A 21,653-nucleotide genomic window follows, 5' to 3' on the forward strand; every position below is an offset into this window, starting at 1 on the left:
CTAAAGCTGGACGAGACCACCTATCGCGAATGCTTCCGACCTATTGTGGGTTGTCAGATGAGATAAAATGTCATACTAACCATGATTTATTTTAACCACAATTTATTGAATAGGCCAAGAAGTCCGAGTTTACATATTATGTGAAGCCCAATCTGAGCATTATATCGGATGTGATATAATGTGACTCCTTCTCATGAAATTTGCAGGATCTGAAGAGCCTACCTTATTCCAGTCTTGATGTGCTTTTAATTCCTTTTCACTGACTCCCATTCATATTCTGGCAAGGTTGAATTGAGTCAATTGGGCTTTAATTTCATTAGCGAAAAATGCAGTAGGATTTTTTTTTTTTAACTTGTATATTACTTGAGAGGTAAATTGACAGCCGGCACGTTTCAGGGCAGAGATGCCAGTTCTGTCAACAGGCAACATTTGTTTTGTCTCCAGAGTCTTTAAGTGCAGGGCAAAAAACTCAATTGAAATGTAAGATAGAAGAAGCAATCAGTATAACCTGTCATGGATGCGTGGGGGAAACTACTGACAGAGGACCCTCAGCCATTCGGTCTGGCTTCAAAAGGATCCTATCCAGCTGCATCGTGTCATTTGAGAGACATTTTGCCAAGTCTACATCTAGAAGCTAAGTCAAGAAAGAGGGAATGAAATTTAGAGCCGAGGTGGCGCAGTACTGCAGGCTACTTCAGCTGACTGCTCACCGGCTCAAGGTTGACTCAGCCTTCCATCCTTCCGAGGTGGGTAAAATGAGGACCCAGATTGTTGGGGGCTGTATGTTGACTCTGTAAAACCACTTAGAGAGGGCTGTAAAAGCACTATGAAGCCAGTGGTGGGTTGCCCCTGGTTCGGATTGGTTCACAAGAAGCGGTAGTAAAACCGGACATCATCATAGGTGATCTGCGCATGCACTGAAGCGCAGGTATGATGCGAACCGGTAGTAAAGGTAAGTAGAACCCACCCCTGTATGAAGCGGTATATAAGTCTAAGTGCTATTGCTAAGTACTATTACCATCTCAATAAAGGAGAATATTTGTAGCTCAGGCTTGAAATGAGAGGTCCTTGGTGCTTTCTTGTTGTTTCATTACCCAAACTAAGTAACATCATCAGCTCTGGAACGGGAGCACTGGAACTGAAAATTAGCATAGAATTAATAATGATGGTGGAAGATGATGGTGATATCCATTCAGTTGTGTCCAACTTTTGATGATTCAATGGGCCAGGTCTCTCCGTATCTTCCAGTCTTGCACTACTTCTTTGAGTTGTACTATGCTCTGGCTGGTGTCAGCTTATTTAGTGAATTCATGATTAAAAGGAGCCAACATCTTCAGAAATTTAAAATACAATTTATTGATAAGCAGTTTGTTAAAATAATACATTTGTTTCAGCATATAAATCAATGCAGCATACACTATATTGAAATCATCATGTCAGTTTATTTTCTGGGAGGAAGAAAAGTATAATCCAGGACAGAATAATTAATTACAATCAAAATTGCTGTCATTCCAGTTCTTAATATTTGCGCGTGGGTGTGTAATAAGCATCATTGAAATATAAAATAGAAGATGTAGACTTGTTAATCAAAATATTGAATGTATAAACTATTTCAATGGATCAGTGCTATATTCTGTTTTATAAAAATACAGAAATACTTTACCAAGAAAGTATTTTTTTTTATTCTGATCTCCAGATTCTAAAAAGACACTTTAAGTAGTTATAAAAATCAGACTTCCATTGCATATTGAAAAATATCTTTGTTCATTAGATTCATTGTATTGAGTCTATAATTTATATAAGAAAACCACATTTTAAACTTTAAAATGGCTTGTTTATTCACTTGAGGGCATAGTACACGAATAAGACTTGTCAGCATTTTATTGTAATAATACCCCAAAGAAATATATATATAACACAAATGAATCATAAGCAAATATTACTATTCAATTCCTTTGTGTAGACTTCCATATCATGTGAATGATTTATAGCAGGGATCGGCAACCTTAAACACTCAGAGAGCCATTTGGACCCATTTCCCACAGAAAAGAAAACACCGGGAGCCACAAAACCCTTCCCGTGCCTGATTATTTCCTGAGCGGCCACAAAACTAGCATATGTAGTTGAATTAAAGATTCTGTTTTCTTCTGAAATTTTTCTTTTCTTGGATTTACCATGATTGGCCTACTGGAGGTCGAAAAGCTCAATAAATTGTGTGCCAGTGGGTGACACACATTGGCAGTTATGACACATATTTTGAGCGACAGGGAGCCTCCGCTGAGGGATGAAAGAGCCACATGCAGCTCCAGAGCTGCAGATTGCTGACCCCTGATTTATAGTCATGTTATTCAACCCAGCATCAAGCATCTGATTGCAGGTAAAATATAAGTGGTTCTCATTTACAGTAACAATCCCTTGTTCTGTGATTTTTTTTGCAACAGCACTGAACAAGAAGTGGCTATGACCAGTACTTGGAATTCCAGTTGTCACAGCATCCCTGCAATTACAATGCTGCCACAAACCATAGTTATGTAATTGCAGTTTCCAACATTTCTCGCTAGTTTCTCACAAGCAAAGTCAATGGAGAAACCAGCAGGAAGTCGGAAGTCCTGTTCAAATGAGGTCCACACCTAATGACTGCAACTGAGACTGTTGGAACTGCCATCACTAAGTGGCATGGTCATGTGACATTGCATTTTACAACCGCATTGTTCAACAACAGCAATTCCAGTCCTATTTGCCATTGTAAACAGAGGATTACTTGTATTAAGATCTTCATGTATTGGTACCAGTATATTTACATGGGATAAAATATTGTGTACAAACTTAGAAGCACATTTCAAATGTCAGGTAAAGGGAGAAAAACTGTGTTAGCATATGGGATAAAAGGTAAATCTCTTAGCAAAATTCAAATACTTCCTGTAGACTTCAAATGAATTCGGTTTGTTGTCTCTAACATCTCATTCTCACATATACTAGCAGTGAACTCAGATATTGATCTGTGATGGCTAGAAACTTCTCTAAAAATACCATAAAGAAACAAGAGGTTGATATTAGGTTATTCCCATGGACAAACTTTAGAAGAAGTTGGAAAAAAGGAGAGAATTTCTTCCAAGACAGTCAAAAGAGAACAAAGCGTGTTCCGCGGCCTTAGAATTGTTGGCACTGGAATTGTGTTTGTGGATGTGTGCCAGTGTGTCTCTCTTTCTGTGTATGCATGCATGCAGAAATGATGGAGTATCATGAAAAATGCAGTTGACAGAAACATGGAAAAGTTGCACAATCCCTAATTTTCATAAGTGGCCTTCTATCTCAATTCTATACTGTATTCTGTTGCATTTAGTGCAACCCAGGTTGAAGCTTTGCACATAATGTGATGCCAATGTATTGGGAAGTTGAACCAATTCAGGGGTGGGATCCTGCTGGTTTAACAACCGGTTCGATAATTGCGCGCTTTGTGCAGTTTTATGAAAACCTACGTTCCGCGTTACTGCTGGGGAGTAACACAGCTGAGGCGCAGCAATCTGCTCTGCCGCGTGAATCAGCTGAGAAGATATAGGACAGTAAAGTGCAGGGGCGGGTGGGCCCACCTGATCATCGGAGCTACCGGTTCACACGAACCGGTCCGAACCAGTAGAATCCCATCCCTGAACCAATTGTCATGGCCCTGAGGCAGCTGTCATATACAAGTGGGGAAAAGTAGGGATTTTTTTGGGAGGGGAGACAGAATCAAAATGGAAAAGCTTCTGGGTTTTGTGGAATTTTTGTGCTGTTAGCCCCTTTTTGGAAATTTACATTATTATGGTTAGAAGATATATGAGAATGCATCCAAGTCCATTGAGTAGCTTTCTTTTGCAGCTGGTTATATAAATAGACAAACTAGGAAAACAATGATAAGAAATGGTGAAAATGATGTGCTCATAGTTTCTTGGCCACACCCGTTTTACCGGAAGAAAAAAAGTATTATTTTGCATAAATGTTTCAAGCTGTATCTCTTTCTCTCCTTGTACAAGACAAATCTTGAGACTTTCTCAGAGAACAGGATGAATTATTTCTGCAGCCCACTGCAGGATACCAATTATATAGCACATGGAATGAAATTATCATGCATTGACTTTCAAGAGGTATATATGAGAAAACAACCATTTTTAATTTTATTCTGTTTTCAATGCGAAGGGAGGAGAAGGGGGCAAGCAAGAAAGCATCATTTTCTTATTGCCCCTCTAATCAGGTCCATGAAGGCAATCAACTTCTTTTGCTTGACTTCAGAAAGGTTGCAGAGGAATATAATCAGCTGCCATCCATCTTTCTGATGCTTTGCCCTTACCTTAAAGTGGCAGCAGAAGATGGTCTGCTGCTAGCCAGGCACTTAGAATTCTCATTTCAGGGTGAGGATTGTGAATTCTAGTAATCTGATGTGTATGTACAATTACAATGAAATATGGAGTATGGTAATCATTTCTTGAATAAGAGTGGTGGGATTCAGCCGGTTCTGTCTGGATTGCGCGAACCCGTATTGGCGACTGCGGGAGGTTCTGCCCACCCACCCAGACATAATGTGTGACTACTGTGCATGCGCAGAAGATGACACGCATTCAAAGAGGTGGGGTGTGAGAGTGAAGCAAGCACGTGCGCGGGCACACTCACATTTGCGAACTGGTAGGGAAAGTAAGTGAATTCCACTTCTCGTCTATAATCCTTTAATTTGGGGTAGAGTTGGGGCGACTGGATGGAGCTGAGCATTTGCTGGCTGGATGCCCTTCCTGACACCATGTGGCATTCACAGCAAATATTTATTATTTGCTCTACTTTATTTACTTCCTCTAGGAGAGATGTCTGCTGCTACTTCAGAACTCTCAACCTTCCGAGTGGGAGGCAGGAGTCTTCACCACTAGGCCACTATGCTGCTCTGTGTGTGTTTGTGTGTGTGTGTGTTTCCTTCCTTCCTTCCTTCCTTCCTTCCTTCCTTCCTTCCTTCCTTCCTTCCTCCCTCCCTCCCTCCCTTCCTTCCTTCCTTCCTTCCTGCCTTCCTTCCTTCCTTCCCACTAGCTTTTTTTTCTTTTTCATTAAATAAATAAAAGTATTCCAGTAATGCTCTGAAAACACAAAGACAGGGAACAAGAGATTCCAGACTAATCAAAACCTCGGTTTGTAACACGGACGGAGGCATAAGCAGGATCCAAAACTTCCATCAAAATTATGAAGGCAGTTGCAATGTCACAGTGCCAGTTCCGCTGTTCCTACATGTATGCAAGTCATAAAATATGTATGTTACCATCAATGTGTGAAATTAGGCATTTTATAGAATGCCTAGGAAATCTATAGTGTCGAAAATGGGATGTCGAAGTATGAAATGCTTAATATTTCACACATTTCCTAGATATTCTACCAAAAGCCAAAAGACAAACTGACAAAGTATAAAATACTCCTACTGAAATGCTATTCTAGCCTTCCTTGTTGTAACAAGTAGGTCAATACTGGTCTTTTTCTCTTGTTTTTTCAGTAAGCCCTGTATTTTATTTTGCATTTCTTCTTTCATGTTAATAAATGTCTTTTCAATAAAGAGAGGGTTAGGGTCAGGATCAGGATCAGGGTCAGAGTCAGAGTTAGGTAACCGTAACCCTAACCTTAAACCTAACCCTAATCCTTTTCATGATTTTGTTTTCATACTTTGCCTAAATAGTTCTTGTCATTCTGTATAATGTCTAGTTATTTCATTTTATAATGTCTTTCAAGAGGAGACTGGATTGCCATCTGTCAGAAATGGTGTAGGCTCTCCCGCCTGGATAGGGGGTTGGACTTGATGACCTATAAGTGGGGTTGAAATCCAGTAGGTTCTAACAGGTTCTGGAGAACCGGTAGCGGAAATTTTGAGTAGTTCGGAGAACCGGCAAATACCACCTCTGGCTGGCCCCAGAGTAGAGTGAGAATGGAAATTTTGCAGTATCTTTTCCCTGCCACGCCTACCAAGTCATGCCCACAGAACCAGTAGGGGAAATTTTGAATCTCATCCCTGCCTATAACGTTCCTTCCAACTCTGTTAATCTGTTAATACAATGCCTAGGGAAAGTGCATATTAAAATAACACAGACATATCATACTTTACCTAACAATGTCACACATTCTATAGATTTCCTGGGCATTCTATACAATGCCAGCTTTTCACACATTGCCGGTAACATATACAAAAGTGGCAGAACTTGCTTAATCCCACTCCCATTGAAACCCCCATTTCTATATGTTCACCTTTAAAGCGCTCCATGGCATAGGGCCTAGCTATCTGCGAGACCGCCTGCTGCTACCGACAACCTCCCATCGACCCGTGCGCTCCCACAGAGAGGGCCTCCTCAGGGTGCCATCAGCCAAACAATGTAGGCTGGTGACCCCCAGGGGGAGGGCCTTCTCTGTGGGGGCTCCTACCCTCTGGAATCAGTTGCCCCCTGAGATAAGGAGAATCCATGACCTCAATGCCTTCCGTAGTGTCCTTAAAACCCATCTTTTCCAGCAAGCCAGGCTGGCTTAAGAAGAAATTTTTAAATTCTTTTAATCAGTTTGTGACTTCTTAACTTTCGGGCCAAATTTATATATATATATTTTAACTGTTTTTAATATTTGTATTCTATGTTCTTATCTTGGCTGTACACCGCCCTGAGTCCTCAGGGAGAAGGGCGGTATATAAATTGGAAATTAAAATTAAATGTACAGCATGCTTGAGAAAAAAAAGGAGCAGTCAAACGAGATGAAACCAACTAAGAGTTGATGACTTGCAGAAACGATCTGTAATATCTGTCCCAAGCCTCTCTCGTAAAGAAAGGGGAAATGGGGTTATGTGATTCTGTACATTGTCAACTCGCAGCACTATGGACTATTCATCATCATCATCATCATCATCATCATCATCATCATCATCATCATCACAGTTTTCTCACTTTTCAAGAAAACATCTTGGAGAGCAGTGCAAATGTAAATCAGTGTAAAACACTGATACTCATCTTTTAGTCTCAGAAGGCTGAAAACATACCACATGCATCTTGTTTCAGTAGGATACGCCAATGTCTTCATGGCAGAGTTAAGGCCAAGCTACAAGCAATTGCAAGTACTCATATTTAAAAGTACACCTCAACTAATTCCTTCCATTTTGTAGAAACAACACAGAGACCTTTTGGATACGACAAAGGAGAATTTTCTTTGCCATGTTGTTTTCCTGCTAAAATCCTCTTCTGGTAACTCCCATTGTCCCTCAAGAGGCTGTTTACTGCAAAAGCTGTCTTTGAGGGCAAAGAACATCTGAGAAACATTTTAGCCCAGAAATAAAAGGAAGGGAAAAATTCATTCCCTTTCTCTGAGTTCTGATTTGCAATGTTTCCTCTCCATACAACTCCTTTCGAGGGGGTGGGGAGGAGAAATAGAAAGTGGGAAGGAGTATGTCAATCAGCTCCTAATGTGGTTTAAGCACTGTTTCCCTTAATTCCTGATTTGCACTCGACTTGAGGGTTTTGAATAGAGAAGTAAACTCTATGGCTCTAACAATCATTTCTATATCCATGGAAGTTGTAACATCCAATCTACTTCTTTGCATAATACTAAAGCAGCAAAGTTTAACATAAAATTCATGTCAAAAGCTACCAGTCTTCTCTCTACCACTTTCGGAGAGCCAGCTTTGTTAAAAATCTTTTTAAAGAAGTAGACCGAACTTCTCTAAATCAATTGGTGATTCTGATAGGATATTGAAAACAACTAAGCAGTTTGATTGCAGCTTTGAAATACTATTACAAAAATCTCATTCTACCGCTTCCACTTAGTGTCTTGCATTCCTACAGTAACTATATAATAAAGAGACAATAAAGGAAATAATCCCATTGCATTATATGACATGCACTTATGTCCTTTAGAGCCAGGAAAAAAGTTCTCCCAGAAATAAGGACTAGCTCTGTATACTATCATCTTTCGTTTTTGCTAAGCAAGAGAGGATCACATTATAGACCCTACACAATAGCCTCATTCCCAGGAAGATTTGAAGTTAATGTACAATTTAAAATGGCAAACCTTGCAATCTTTCACTCTCCATTAGGATTATCATCTAGGATAATCCTAGTGCAGCGGTGCAGTGGTTAAAGCGCAGTATTGCAGGCTAACTCACTGCTCACTGCCAGAAGTTCAATCCTGACTGGCTCGAAGTTGACTCAGCCTTCCATCTTCCAAAGTTGGTAAAATGAGGACCCTATTGTTTGGGGCAATAAACTGACTCTGTAAACTGCTTAGAGAGGGCTGTAAAGCACTGTGAAGCAGTTTATAAATCTAAGTGCTATTGCTATCTACCATAGCTTTTCTGATGTTGGCAGGGAGACCTAGATGTGAATACACTAAGGGACTAGCTTTTAAGCTGAAATTGCATCACCCATGTCCTTGCATATTTTGCACATTATGTAGTGTCAAACCACACATTATGCATAACGTGTAGTACTGCAAAAGAGAAGAGAAGAGAAGAGAAGAGAAGAGAAGAGAAGAGAAGAGAAGAGAAGAGAAGAGAAGAGAAGAGAAGAGAAGAGAAGAGAAGAGAAGAGAAGAGAATAACAGAGTTGGAAGGGTCCTGGGAGGTCTTCTAGTCCAACCCCCTGCCCAGGCAAGAAACCCTACACCACTTCAGACAAATGGTTATCCAACATCTTCTTAAAAACCTCCAGTGTTGGAGCATTTACAACTTCTGGAGGCAAGTTGTTCCACTGATTAACTGTTCTAACTGTCAGGAAATTTCTCCTTAGTTCTAAGTTGCTTCTCTCCTTGATTAGTTTCCATCCATTGATTCAGGTGCTTTGGCGAATAGCTTGACTCCCTCTTCTTTGTGGCAGCCCCTGAGATATTGGAACACTGCTATCATGTCACCCCAGCCCTTCTTTTCATCAAACTAGACATACCCAATTCTAGCAACTGTTCTTTATATATTTTAGCATATATTGAATTCATTCTTTATGCAAAAGAAAGTGTGGAACATCCATTTTGGCATGCTTCTTTGTATCAATCACCCCCACTCCCCTTCTCCGGGTAATCCTATAAATTTGCTACAAAACTTAACAATCCTTCCTGGAAAATGTAAGAAATGTAAATGGCAACTACACTCAACCACCCGAAGTATGGCCTGCATGTTAAAGCATACTAAGTCATCTAAAACCTCTACAAGATTTATGCAGCTAAGTAGTCATTAATCCTTTCTCCTTTCTGTTATTACCTATTTCTAGCTCTCATAGTTTCCTTTGCCCTGTGTATGATAATACTTATAATTAAAAAAAATCACCTTTTAGTCGAACTCTGGTGATTACATGGAAACAGCCAATCATTTTTTTTAAAATCTACCTAAATAGCTTTTCCAGGATTTCTCTCTCTCTTTATCTCTCTTTAAGCCCCCCGCCAGTTCTAGATTTCTTGATAGTTTCCCATTCAAATATATTGCAAGCCCAATCAGCTGTTGTTGTTTTTTGAGATCTAAGTTAGCCAGGTGGTATTACCTGCTCAGACTTAATGCATAGAGTCCAAAGTAAAAGGTCCCTAAGGTCATCTAATCACCAAACCCTGATATCAACAGAAGTCAAGATGAACTGGAATCTTTTCATAGGAAAATATATAATTCAGGCTGATTTAAATGCATAATCAACAACTCGGGAAATCAAGCAATCAGAAGAAATTAAAAGATAATTAGGAAGAGCAGTAAGTTCAACATCTTAGCTGTAAGTTTTGTCCAGTAAGTTTTGTACATACATCCACTCCATACAAATTCCCAGTAACAGGCATATGCACATAAGCTTAATGAATTATCAAATGCCTCCTTAAAATAGTTTTACAACTATGGGATCACTGTACGGAAGATCCTATTTCACAGAGCACTGTGATGGACACAGTGGACTTCAAAATCTATACCACTTTATCAGCGACTCGACAACCCCAAACAGGGAACCACCTGCATACAGAGACAACTGGTCTACCTGTGCTAGAAGGTCAAAATCACCACGTTTGCCATCTTGCAGATTTTCACCTTCCTGTGGGTTTCCATGAGTGGCAGCCAGCAGCTCCATAAATCCTGTTTTCACAGGCAAATATGGACTGTGTTATTTATGCTTTGTCCTGAATCATAATGGAAAGATCAGCACTGATTTCCTCAGACCAACTCCAGACACTTGGACATCAGTACTGGTAAAAAAAAAAAAAAGAACAACACCCAAAACCAAAACAAAATGTATTTGTCAAGGCCAGGATTACAGTTATAAAAAAAGTCAACTTCGGTCACTGCAACAGTGTGATTAAAAAAACCAGTGTGTCTGGGTTTCTTTGTTTTTTTGTGCAGGAAAACATAGCTCAGCAATAAATACAGTAGTGGCCAACATTATGGAAACCTTTTGGGAAAAGTGTATTTTCTAAAACTAGCTTATAACACCATTTTTTTTTTGAGTAGTACCATAAAATTATATATCAATAGAAAGATAATTTAATCAAGAATGTAATGCAATAACTTTTATGAAGAACTTGCTATTAGAATAGCAGTTACAGTATAAAGAAGAAAAGTGAAACATGTAGAAAAAAAGGAAATGTACAAAAATTATCACCATAGAAAAAAACGAGATATACAAAAATGATCACCATGTCAGTTAATACTTAGTTGGGTAACCTTTAGCATGAATTATGGCCTTACAACCAGAGGTGGGTTTCAGCAGGTTCTGACCAGTTCTGGAGAACCAGTAGTAGAAATTTTGAGTAGTTCGGAGAACCGGTAGTAAAAATTCTGACTGGCCCCGCCCCCATCTATTCTCTGCCTCCCAAGTCCCAGCTGATTAGGAGGAAAAGGAGATTTTGCAATATCCTTCCCCCAGGAGTGGGGAGGGAATGGAGGTTTTACAGTATCCTTCCCCTGCCACACCCACCAAGCCACACTCATAGAACTAGTAGTAAAAAATTTTGAAATTCAAAATTCAAAAAACCACTACTTACAACGTCTTCCCATGGAGTGAATCAAGTCTTTTAGTTCTGCAGCTGTTATAATGTGAAACCAAGATTGAAGGATTGCTTCTATTAAATGGGTTTTATTGCTGGATCCCTTCTGACTAACAAGTTTCTTTAGTCGGTTTCATAGATTTTCAATGGGGTTAAGGTCTGGGCTATTCCCAGGCCATTCCAGCAGTGGAATAGGATTAGCTTGAAACTTCCCCCCCCAAAAGTGGTGTTATTAGACACCAAACCTCAAAAATACACTCCCCCCCCCAAAGGTTTCCACAATTTTGGCCACTACTGTAATTAGGCACTAGGAATACTCAGAATCTTACATTTGGTTAAGTTAATCAAAGTGCAAGCTGCAGGTATGCAAACTAGGCCAAGAAAGGATTAAGATATAACTTGCTGCTAGAGGAATAGACCAATTTTGGATGTAATTTCTTTGACCTGTTGTTTTTCAAAAGTATCTAGTATAAAAATCCATTACATACCTATCCTGACCTATTCCGGCAGCCATTAATACATATATGCTGAAACACAATCAATGAATCAAAGACAAATTAATTGTAGTTAATTTGCAAACATTTATAAAAAGGGACTGCAATGCCTCTTGAGGTCTGTCTTTGCTTCCAGCCTCTGATCAATAAAGCAATTTATGCTTCTGTGAAGGTTTGCTGGCCCCTTGCGTAAACAGAGTCACCTATGATGGGTGAGTAGGTAGGTAGGTGGATAAATAGGCCTTTTTCTTATGTTTTAGAATGAAGAAGAGATATCTTATGGCTGTTTTTATGACTGTTGTGGCCTATAAACAGGTGATTTTAAGTTTTTCCCCCTTAAGTTATTCAAAGCAATTTACAATCTATCATGAATTTAGTGGCCAAATCACAACTCTCTGGTATACTTATTACTTGTCTGATTTGAACAGATGTTCTAGAACAGATCAACAGAGTTGGAAGGGACCTTATAGGTTCGTGATGGTGAACCTATGGCACGCGTGCCACAGGTGGCACTCGGAGCCATATCAGTGGGCACGCGAGCTCAGCTCCGGGGTGCATGCGTGTGCCAGTCAGCTGATTTTTGGGCCTTTTGGGCCCACCGGAAGTCAGGAAAAAGGCTATTCCCGGCCTCCGGAAGGCCTCCAGGGGAGTAGGGAAGGCCATTTTTGCCCTCCCCAGCCTCCTAGAAAGGCTCTGGAGCCTGGGGAGAGTGGAAAACGGGCCAAAAGTGGGTGGAGAGCAGGGGGATCACACACACATGTGCAGGGGGTGGGACGCATAGAATTACGGGTGTGGGCACTCACGTGAGCGACCCCCTTCACTCCCCCCACTTTTGGCACATGATGGCCATCACTGTTATAGGTCATCTAGTCCAACACCCCCCCCTCAAGCAGGAGACCCTACACCATTTCTGACAAATGGCAGTCCAATCTTTTCTTGAAAATCTCAAGTGATGAAGCTCCCACAACTTCCGAAGGCAACTTCTGTTCCATTGGTTGATTGTTCTCTCTGTCAGAAAGTATTGTAGGTTTTTTTTTTTTTATGATTTATGAATCCTTCTACAGTAGGCCCTGAGTCTTCGGAGAGGGGCGGCATATAAATTGAATTAATTAAATTAAATTAAATCATGTTAGCTTATTTATTATAATTTCATTTTCATCCACTTTAAACACACAAATATATAAACTATTAAGGTTGTTAGAACTATTCACTACTGCATTCATTTTGCTAGATACTAGCATGTGACCTATGACAAAGCAATAAAGAATGCCTCAGGAATCTGGATGATTGCTGAAGTATTATTTTAAGAGAAATTTGAATCTATATTTGAGGCAATACCAAAACAAAATCAAATGATGATGCCTAATATGATTTAGTTGCATCCTGCTGTATTGATGGCACCCCAATAGCCTCAGAATAGATTTCATTTAAAGCAGGCAAGCTCAAGGATGCTTACTTAGCTGAAAATATCATTGAAATCAATGGAAATTAGCTTCTGAATACCCATGGTTATGAATTGTGCTCAAAAGCAAAGGGAAAGCTACGCAATTCTTTTCTGAGTTAAGTGCACCATTTGATGGATACCATATGTAGCATGGGGAAGAGCAGGACGAAAAAATAAGTTTAACTTCATTTCATTTATATTTAAATTGAGCTTCCTAGTCAGAATTCTGAAGGATCCTACCTACCTCAGCGAAAATGAAACAAGAAGAGTTTTTCCTTTAAATTATATTACAAAGAATGAGGATGTGTGGCTGGGTGATTTTCTGCCCCTCCCTCTCTCTTTCTCTGTCAGGCACGCATGCAAGCTGTCACATTTATCTCTTCTGCTACTTTTCCTGGATTATTGAAGAGGAGTCTCTGGAAAACCTGTTTTCCCATCAACATGAATCACATGTATAGTTCAGGCAAGTTAAGTGATGCTTTCTGGGGATTGCGTACATGTGACTGAACACTGTGCTATGGGTTCATGCAATCTTTCAGTAAACTTAATGAAACTTAAACTCATCTTTTCTGAGTCTGAAAGAGGAAAAGCAGAACATTTTCCTTTCAAATCCAGGCAGCTGCATACACTTAATGCTTCCCTCTGAATTAATAAAGGCTTTGCAATGCAATATTACCTGTCACACAGTAAAGAAAGTTTTTGCTTTCAGGTTATGCATAGTGAAGACTATGGTTTTGATGGGAAAGCATATGCCTTAATGTCTATTGGCTCTGGTTAAAAAAAACAGCATACTATATTTTCAGTTGCATCCGTTTTAGTATTTAAACACTTTGACTCTTTTTACTCATTCCTTACTTTTTTCTTGGGAGATTTTCAGCAAAATGCTGTCAAAGACACATTTTCATTTCAGTTTCCTGATCTATGCAACTTATTTTTCATCTATAGTTGTCTAGGATATCTCATAGGGTAGTGGTTCTCAATCTGTGGTCTGCGGAACCCTGGGGAGGCTGAGATTGTCAGGCCTGGAAGCCATCTTTTACATTTGGACCTTCAGGCCAGCCACATTTTCTTTGTGGGAAATTGGGAGGGGGGATTGCATAGAGTATGGGTGATATGTAGTCAAAATAACATTCCTTTCTCAGAGAGTCAAGGACGCCTTGCCCTGGCACCTGGAGTCGGATGACTGGGAGATGACTCCAATTTGGATGGTGGATGATTGGACCATGTGATGGACATGTAGGTGCTGGGCAGGGACTTGAACTTTTACTTGGATGGGGAAAACCTGGAAACTTTCAGATTCGGGTTTTCCCAGATGTGCCAATATGATCTCTTCAATAAAAAGGAACTTTGAAGAAACTCAATCCTTGGAGTCTTTTTTTGTTGAGGGTGTTATTTGGAAACCTGACAGAGATGTTATCACAGGAGCTCGGTAAATATACTTCCTTATACTTAATCTTGAATTAAGTCTTGGTAGTCTGTGACCATGGTCCATGGCCACAAGAGGTATTTAAAAGGAGTACATGGTGAAGAAAAAGTTGAGCACCAGGCATGGTCCTATCTGGGTGAAGTTATGGATTATTGCCTCTTTCACAATGGCTGGTCTCTAATTTTCTTTCAGATCTGTATATGATACTATGACCATTGTCCATAAATAAAAAGAAAATATTAATTTGTTTTGTTTCCTGTAGGAAAACACCTCTGACATTTCATTCTTCACTCGGTTCAATCTTGAGTCTTCTGCAGGAGGACCAGTTCAATTAAAGTTCACTTGTGAATCAACAATCAAGTGTTGGTAAATCTGGTGTTCTGAAATCTGAAAACATCCATGACCAACCACATATTATCAAATTTGATGACTCCTGTTCACAAATAGGTGGGATTTTTTGGCTATTGTTGAACAGAAATATCCAGTTCCACAGGGCAAGATATTTTGGAATGAATGTTTCACAAATGGTTTTTGCTACCTAATGGCAACATTAGGCAAATGCTAGTCAATGCACTTGCATGGAGGCCTTATATTTAAAAACCTAGTAGCCACAGGTGACCAATGATTGCAAATAAGGGAACAGATGGAAGCTCAGGTATTCCATATAGGAAGTGAATGGAAATGGGAAGGATTGTTTCATGCCTTTTCTGTGTGCAATTAGAAATGCAGTAGGTTGCTACAGGAAAGATAAAATAGCCTTAATTTCTTCTTCCCGTTGGAATCAACTGTGTGGAATTGCTTTTCTAGTTATCCAATTTCAAATCGTCCTCATTTGATTCTTAATCTATCAAAACATATATAGCTACCCATATGTACATATTCCAAAAAATAGAAATATGCAATAAACTCTCAACAGTGCAAAAGGCTGCTTTAGCATCGTCTAGGGCAGGGGTGGGCAACTGTGGCCCTTTTACAACCTGTGGACTTCAACTCCCAGAATTCCTGAGACAGCCAAGCTGGCTCAGGAATTCTGGGAGTTGACGTCCACAGGTCATAAAGGGGCCATATTTGCCCACCCCTGGTCTAGGGGTACTATAAAGTATCTTGAAACAAATGTCTATGGAGATTCTGAGTCATCCAGGTCATAGTTGTCCCAAAGGTGCTTTTTCAGAGGCAGATGGACTTTCTGGAACCAGAAAGTCCAGTTGCCTTTTGAAAAAGCACCTGTGGGACTACCTTGAAACAGGGATTCCTTCTTTAAAGTTGAGAAAACCAAAGAAAGATTTCAATCCTATATCATTTCAAGTCTGATCCCAAGTCGCCTTCTGGAAAATGTAAACAAGGTTCTTAGTGGCATGTGTGCAGATGCCAAAAAGCCAAGTTCGTCATTGGTCTCCCACTGAGGTGGCCTCAAAGATCTCGAGTCCTGCTTTGAAACAAACCTGAGCTGAATTGAAACTGTTGAACACTTTTGACAACATGGCTTGTAGAGTCTCGTTTGACTGATGTAACTTCCAGTGTTCTGCTGCCTCCAGGAGTACTGAGAATTGGTGTGTCCTGTCATCTAGTCGATAAAGGATGTTTCTAAAAAAAAGAAAACAAGAACCAAGAAAAAAGAGTAAATGATTGCCTTAAGCAGATGAAAGCAGATATATAAAGATTCACCTGAATTAATCAGCGATGCTCTTAGTGGTAGCCAGTGGTGGAATTCAAATTTTTTTACTACCGGTTCTGTGGGTGTGGCTTGGTGGGCGTGGTGTGGTTTGATGGGCATGGCAAGGGAAGGATACTGCAAAATCTCCATTCCCTCCCCACTCCTGGGGGAAGAATACTACAAAATCCCCATTCCCACCCCACTCCAGGGGAAGGATACTGCAAAATCCCCATTCCCTCCTCACTCCTGGGGGAAGGCTATTGCAAAATCTCCATTCCCACCTCCATTCCTGGGGTAAGGCTATTGCAAAATCTCCATTCCCACCCCACTCCTGGGGCCAGCCAGAGGTGGTATTTGCCGGTTCTCCAAACTACTCAAAATTTCTGCTACCGGTTCTCCAGAACCAGAATCTGTCAGAACCTGCTGGATTTCACCCCTGGAAGTAGCCATATTTTCCAAATTACAGACATTGTCTACTGTTAATACTAAGCTTTTGGCAAGCTCAGAAATTGAATGTGTGCATTTTGTCTGATTTTCCAGAAATTTGCTCACCTGTTGTTCTATGAATCTAAGTCTACAAGCATCATCAAGGAGGATGAGCTATAAATCACATATCCCTTTTGTAGCTAGGAATGTTTTGTCCTTCAGAAGAGTATCCTAACCTCCATCAACCTTACTCTTCACTAGGATGTCTTTTTGCCCTTTGTGCAATTTTACTATGCTGTTTCAGAGTGATTCAGCATTTTTTTTTTAATATTTCCTCTTTCAAAGAAGAAACACATGAGGGGGACAATGCCACACCTATCTTTTCCATAATGGGATCATCTTAACTTTTTGCACGAGCTTTAATATTTCATCTATAGGTGTTTGTTTCACAAATATCCGATTCAAATTGAAAGGAATATTTTGCTCTTCAGATTTGTTTGTTTTTTTCATTCATGCAGAGGAGAAATCCGTAATCAGTCAGTAATTTCACACGATAAGACATAAATGTTCCAATGAGCCATGCAAACTGCAAATTTTCATAAAATGTCAAACTGATGTGTTTCTGTGTTTGTTTTTGTTTTGTTCAATAAACAGACCATTGTAGTTTGGCTATACTTACAGGTAGTTCTCGACTTACAACCAGTAGCTTAGCAACTATTCAAAATCAGGACAGACGTCCCTGGGGTCACTTACAATCCAGTTCTGAAATTCCAATGGTTGCCACTCCCCCATGGTCACATGATCCCATTTTGAGCACTCAACAACCAGCCTGGATTGGTTGTTTGCAGTGGTTTGCAGCATGTTGCAGTCACATGATTACATTTTTTCCAGCAAAATTTGTTTATTAGTTTATAATGTAGCATACAGAGCAGGGGTGAAATCCAGCAGGTTCTAACAGGTTCTGTAGAACCGGTAGTGGAAATTTTGAGTAGTTTGGAGAACTGGCAAATACCACCTCTGGCTGGCTCCAGAGTGGGGTGGGAATGGGGATTTTGCAGTATCCTTCCCCTGCCACACCCACCAAGCCACGTCCACAGAACGGGTAGGGAAAAAATTTTGGATTTCACCCGATACAGAGAAAATATAAAAGCAAATAATGGGAAAAATAGGGAAGGGAAAAGGGAAGGGAAGAGTGAGTAAAACAAGGGGAAAAAGAAAGAAAAGACATTGACTTCCGACTCCCTTTGGTGGTTTAGAATAAGGCGTTAACATCAAAACTCAACTTTTTACTTTTACATAATAGTTTAAACTAGCCATTTCTATAACAACAATCTAATTGGTACAAGCCAATGTCAAAGGTTAATTTTTTTTCCACCTCAAGCATAAAGTCCAGAAGTGGTTTCCAAGTAGAAATAAAAGCATTTGTATTTTTTTTTCTTTGAAAAAGCAGTCAATTTAGCCATCTCTGCTAACTCCATCAATTTTTTGCAGCCATTTGTCCATTGTGGGGATCGAAATATCCTTCCATTTCTGGGTGTAGAGTAGATTTTACTGCCGTCAACATATATAACATCAAAGTTCCAATTTTTCCCCCAAGTCTTTTCCTATTAAACCCAAAATATGACTTCATTTTATGACACTTTTGCTGAAAACCAGCATTTATTACAGGCAAAACTGGCTCATAGCAAACAATGACCACTTGTTCACTTAATGACATATCCTAAAATGTTTTGGACAGCTAGATGGGTGGCATATAAATAGAATAAATTAAACAATGGGTCAGTCACATGGTTGACCTGTGGTATATCTTAGGAACATAATGGGTAAGCTCTACTATGTAAATCAAGAACTACTTTGTGTCAGTGGTGAAATCCATTTTTTTTACTACCGGTTCTGTGGGCGTGGCTTGGTGGGCATGGCAGGGGAAGGATACTGCAAAATCCCCATTCCCTCCCCACTCCTGGGGGAAGGCTATTGCAAAATCTCCATTCCCACCCCACTCTGGGGCCAGCTAGCGCTGGTATTTGACGGTTCTCCGAACTGCTCAAAATTTCCACTACCGGTTCTCCAGAACCTGTCAGAACCTGCTGGATTTCACTCCTGCTTTGTGTGTCAAAATGTTGTTTATTATTTATTCAAACTATTTGTGAGCCATTTTGAGAATCAAGCTACCCTGGACGAGCTTCAACTGAATAGAATTCAGCTTGTAGAATTCTCAGTAATAATCAAATTGCCTGAGCAAATTTTGACCAACACTAATGAACTGGTTTTAATATTAGGACAGCTGTTTGGGGGTATAAAAAGTATTTTCATGAAGCAATTCCTTTCGTGGTATTCTGCCTAGTTATTTTCTGTATTATAAAATGTCCCAGTCGAGCACTTCCATAATTAATATTTTAAGCAACATTATTTAAAGTACTGCAAAATTAAACATCTTTTCAAAAGCAAACCTCTATGCAGGCTGGCCCCAATCATTGTATTTCTGGTTGGCAGCGAGTAATACATATTATCTTAAAGCAGGTGTAATCATTAGTCTCATTAAAGCAGTATGTAAATATCATATAAATCTCTACCCAGAGGCATTTTCCGGTTGCGAACCAAAGAGTGTGAAGTTGGAAAACAATTAAAACATACCTAAAAGGTTGGTGAGCGATCAGAGGTAGAGCTTTATCCTCAAACATATGAAAAAAGATTTCATAAAAAGAATGGCAAGGGAAGGGGGAAAAAATAAAACTCGAAGAAAGCAGCTCAGCCAAGACAGTCCATTAGTAACTTAATTATAGACAAGCCCAGTGGCAACTGCAAATTAGTAATAAAACTGCCAGTGATAGTCACCCAGAAGACTACCAGGGAGTATTTTCTGCAGATCACTATCAGAGCCATCTAATTACCATTTAAAGAGAGAGGGTTTGGCTAACAACATCAACAGAAAATGCAGGATAAATGGCAACTTGATAAGTGCATTTTGAAATGGTTCCATTTGTAGCTGTGAAAACAGAAATTGATCCCTCCCTAAAGGCTCAGGGACTTTCATAACTTACAACCGCATTTAAACATTTAAAAGATGCTGCTGCTTCAAAATACCTCTTGCATCTCAAGACAACATTGTAGTGAGATGAGAGAAGAAGCCCAGGATGAGAATAGAAGTTCTGATCCAGGGGTGAAATCCAGCAGGTTCTGACAGGTTCTGGAGAACCGGTAGCGGAAATTTTGAGTAGTTCGGAGAATACTCAAATGGCAAATACCATCTCTGGCTGGCCCCAGAGTGGGGAGGGAATGGGGATTTTGCAGTGTCCTTCCCCTGCCACACTCACCAAGCCATGCCCACCAAGCCACACCATGCTCACCAAGCCACGCCCACAGAACCGGTACTAAAAAAAATTGGATTTCACCACTGTTCTGATCTATGGCCAATCCAATATTTATTTATTTATTTATTTATTTATTTATTTATTTATTTATTTATTTACTTAATAAATATTTATTTATTTATTTATTTATTTATTTATTTATTTATTCATTCATTCATTCATTCATTCATTCATTCATTCCTTTAAATTTGTATACTGCCTCTCTCAATGATAAGGTGACTCTGGGCATCTTATAAACAATAAAAGAAGATAAATATAGAAACACTGACAATGACAATGCTATTGTTTGTTTATTTGTGTCAGAAGCACCACAATAAGGCACACTATATGACATAAAATGTAAAATATAAAATACAAGATTAAAATAGGTACAACTTAAACAGAGCTTGCCCAGAAACTAGCAACATTAATTGTGTTCTGCGCGTTGCCATGAGGTCCTCAAGGGTACACTGTCTGGAGCACAAAGGGATGGCATACAAACTGTATGTGTTGTTGTCTGCATGAAACCACAATCGCAAAGAGCAGAAGCAACCGGATGGCCTCATTTGTTCAGAGTGTCTCTGGATCTTGTTGTACGCATACAGCAGTGTATTTAATGATATGCATACTTCCCAGGTTTCATCAGACACAGGTGCCCATTTCTCTGTTGGTTCCATCCAGCGTTGGTTCTTCGTAGCTTTCCATTAGGTCTACTATGCTTTCAAATTTAAATTCTTCCAAGGTTACCCTGTTAATCACTTCCAATGGTGAAGCCCCTTGGGGCCCCAAGCCCTAAAGGTTTTGATACCCTTTCAGAAGGCCAGAAGGATGGGAGCAGTTCTCACTTCCGGTGGTAGAATGTTCCACAGGAGCAGGCTCACAGCGTAAAAGGCTCTTCTCCTTGATCCCATCAGACAGAATTCCTTGGCCAATGGGATCTGCAGAAGGCCCCCTTCCACTGGAGATGAGTTAACCCCATTGGGGTGAGATGGCACCTTAGGTTGGATCCATGACATACAGGGCTTTAAAAAAATTTTTTTAGATTATTTTATGGACTGGAAGAAATTTGTTCAGGATGAATTTGAATGCACACTTTTCCCATTTGCAGTTCCGGATGCAAATGCGGAATTGAAACATGGCGATTGTTTAATGGGAATATCCAAAGACTAGAACTGAATTATTCAGTAAGAATATTTGCCCAAAGGTATGTACACATTGCAAAACTGTCTACCAAATTGCATGTATTCATACAAATAGTTTACAAAACATGAAAGGCAAACTTGTACATCTCAAGAGAATTATACAGCATAGCTTACAAGAAAGCATATACCTAAAGAAAAAAAATCCATATAAACAAGCATGCATATATTTTAATGTGCATGTTTACTTTTAAAACAAATTGCATATTTATGTGCAAATTTAAGACTGGAAAAAGCAATCTCATAAAACCAACTGTCCATGAGGAAAGTAGATTCCTATAAATAAGCCAAATGGATTGGCAAAACACTTAAAGAAGCATCTTCATCCATCACAACTATGGAGAACAAACCAGCTTGGGACACACTGGAAAAATTCTGCAAGGAGAACTCTGCACACCCCCACCCCCATATGACGCCTCAACTTTGCTCCCCATTCCTCAAAATTTGTCATTGTCCTTGGTTCTTCAACTATGTTTTATTTAATGAACAGGGAGTGGTTATTTTTCTTATTCTTATTTAATGTCACAATGTTAGATTTTAATGAGACATAGATACATAACAACATTACTTAAGAGATAGAGATAGTTCTTGACCTGCTTCTGTAATGGAGCTCGGAACTTGTGTCTTGATGGTTGCAAATCATACCCATTTGACGGATCCGATTTTACAACATTTTTTTA

General features: G+C 39.7%; 1 protein-coding gene across 5 annotated transcripts in view; it reads right to left on the bottom strand.

Moving 5' to 3' along the window:
* Positions 1–1,336: 1,336 nt before the first annotated feature.
* Positions 1,337–21,653, bottom strand: part of NAALADL2 (N-acetylated alpha-linked acidic dipeptidase like 2) — a 934,597-nt gene continuing 914,280 nt past the window's right edge. For all 5 annotated transcript variants that reach the window (XM_087872505.1, XM_087872507.1, XM_087872506.1 and 2 more), the window contains one exon: positions 1,337–15,928. In XM_087872505.1, coding sequence (XP_087728631.1) covers positions 15,730–15,928 — 199 coding nt within the window. In that variant the 3' untranslated portion in view covers positions 1,337–15,729. The remainder of the gene's footprint in view (positions 15,929–21,653) is intronic.

The sequence above is a fragment of the Pantherophis guttatus genome, chromosome 6 (genome assembly GCF_059756535.1).
Source record: "Pantherophis guttatus breed Tessera chromosome 6, ASM5975653v1, whole genome shotgun sequence".
NCBI lineage: Eukaryota > Metazoa > Chordata > Lepidosauria > Squamata > Colubridae > Pantherophis > Pantherophis guttatus.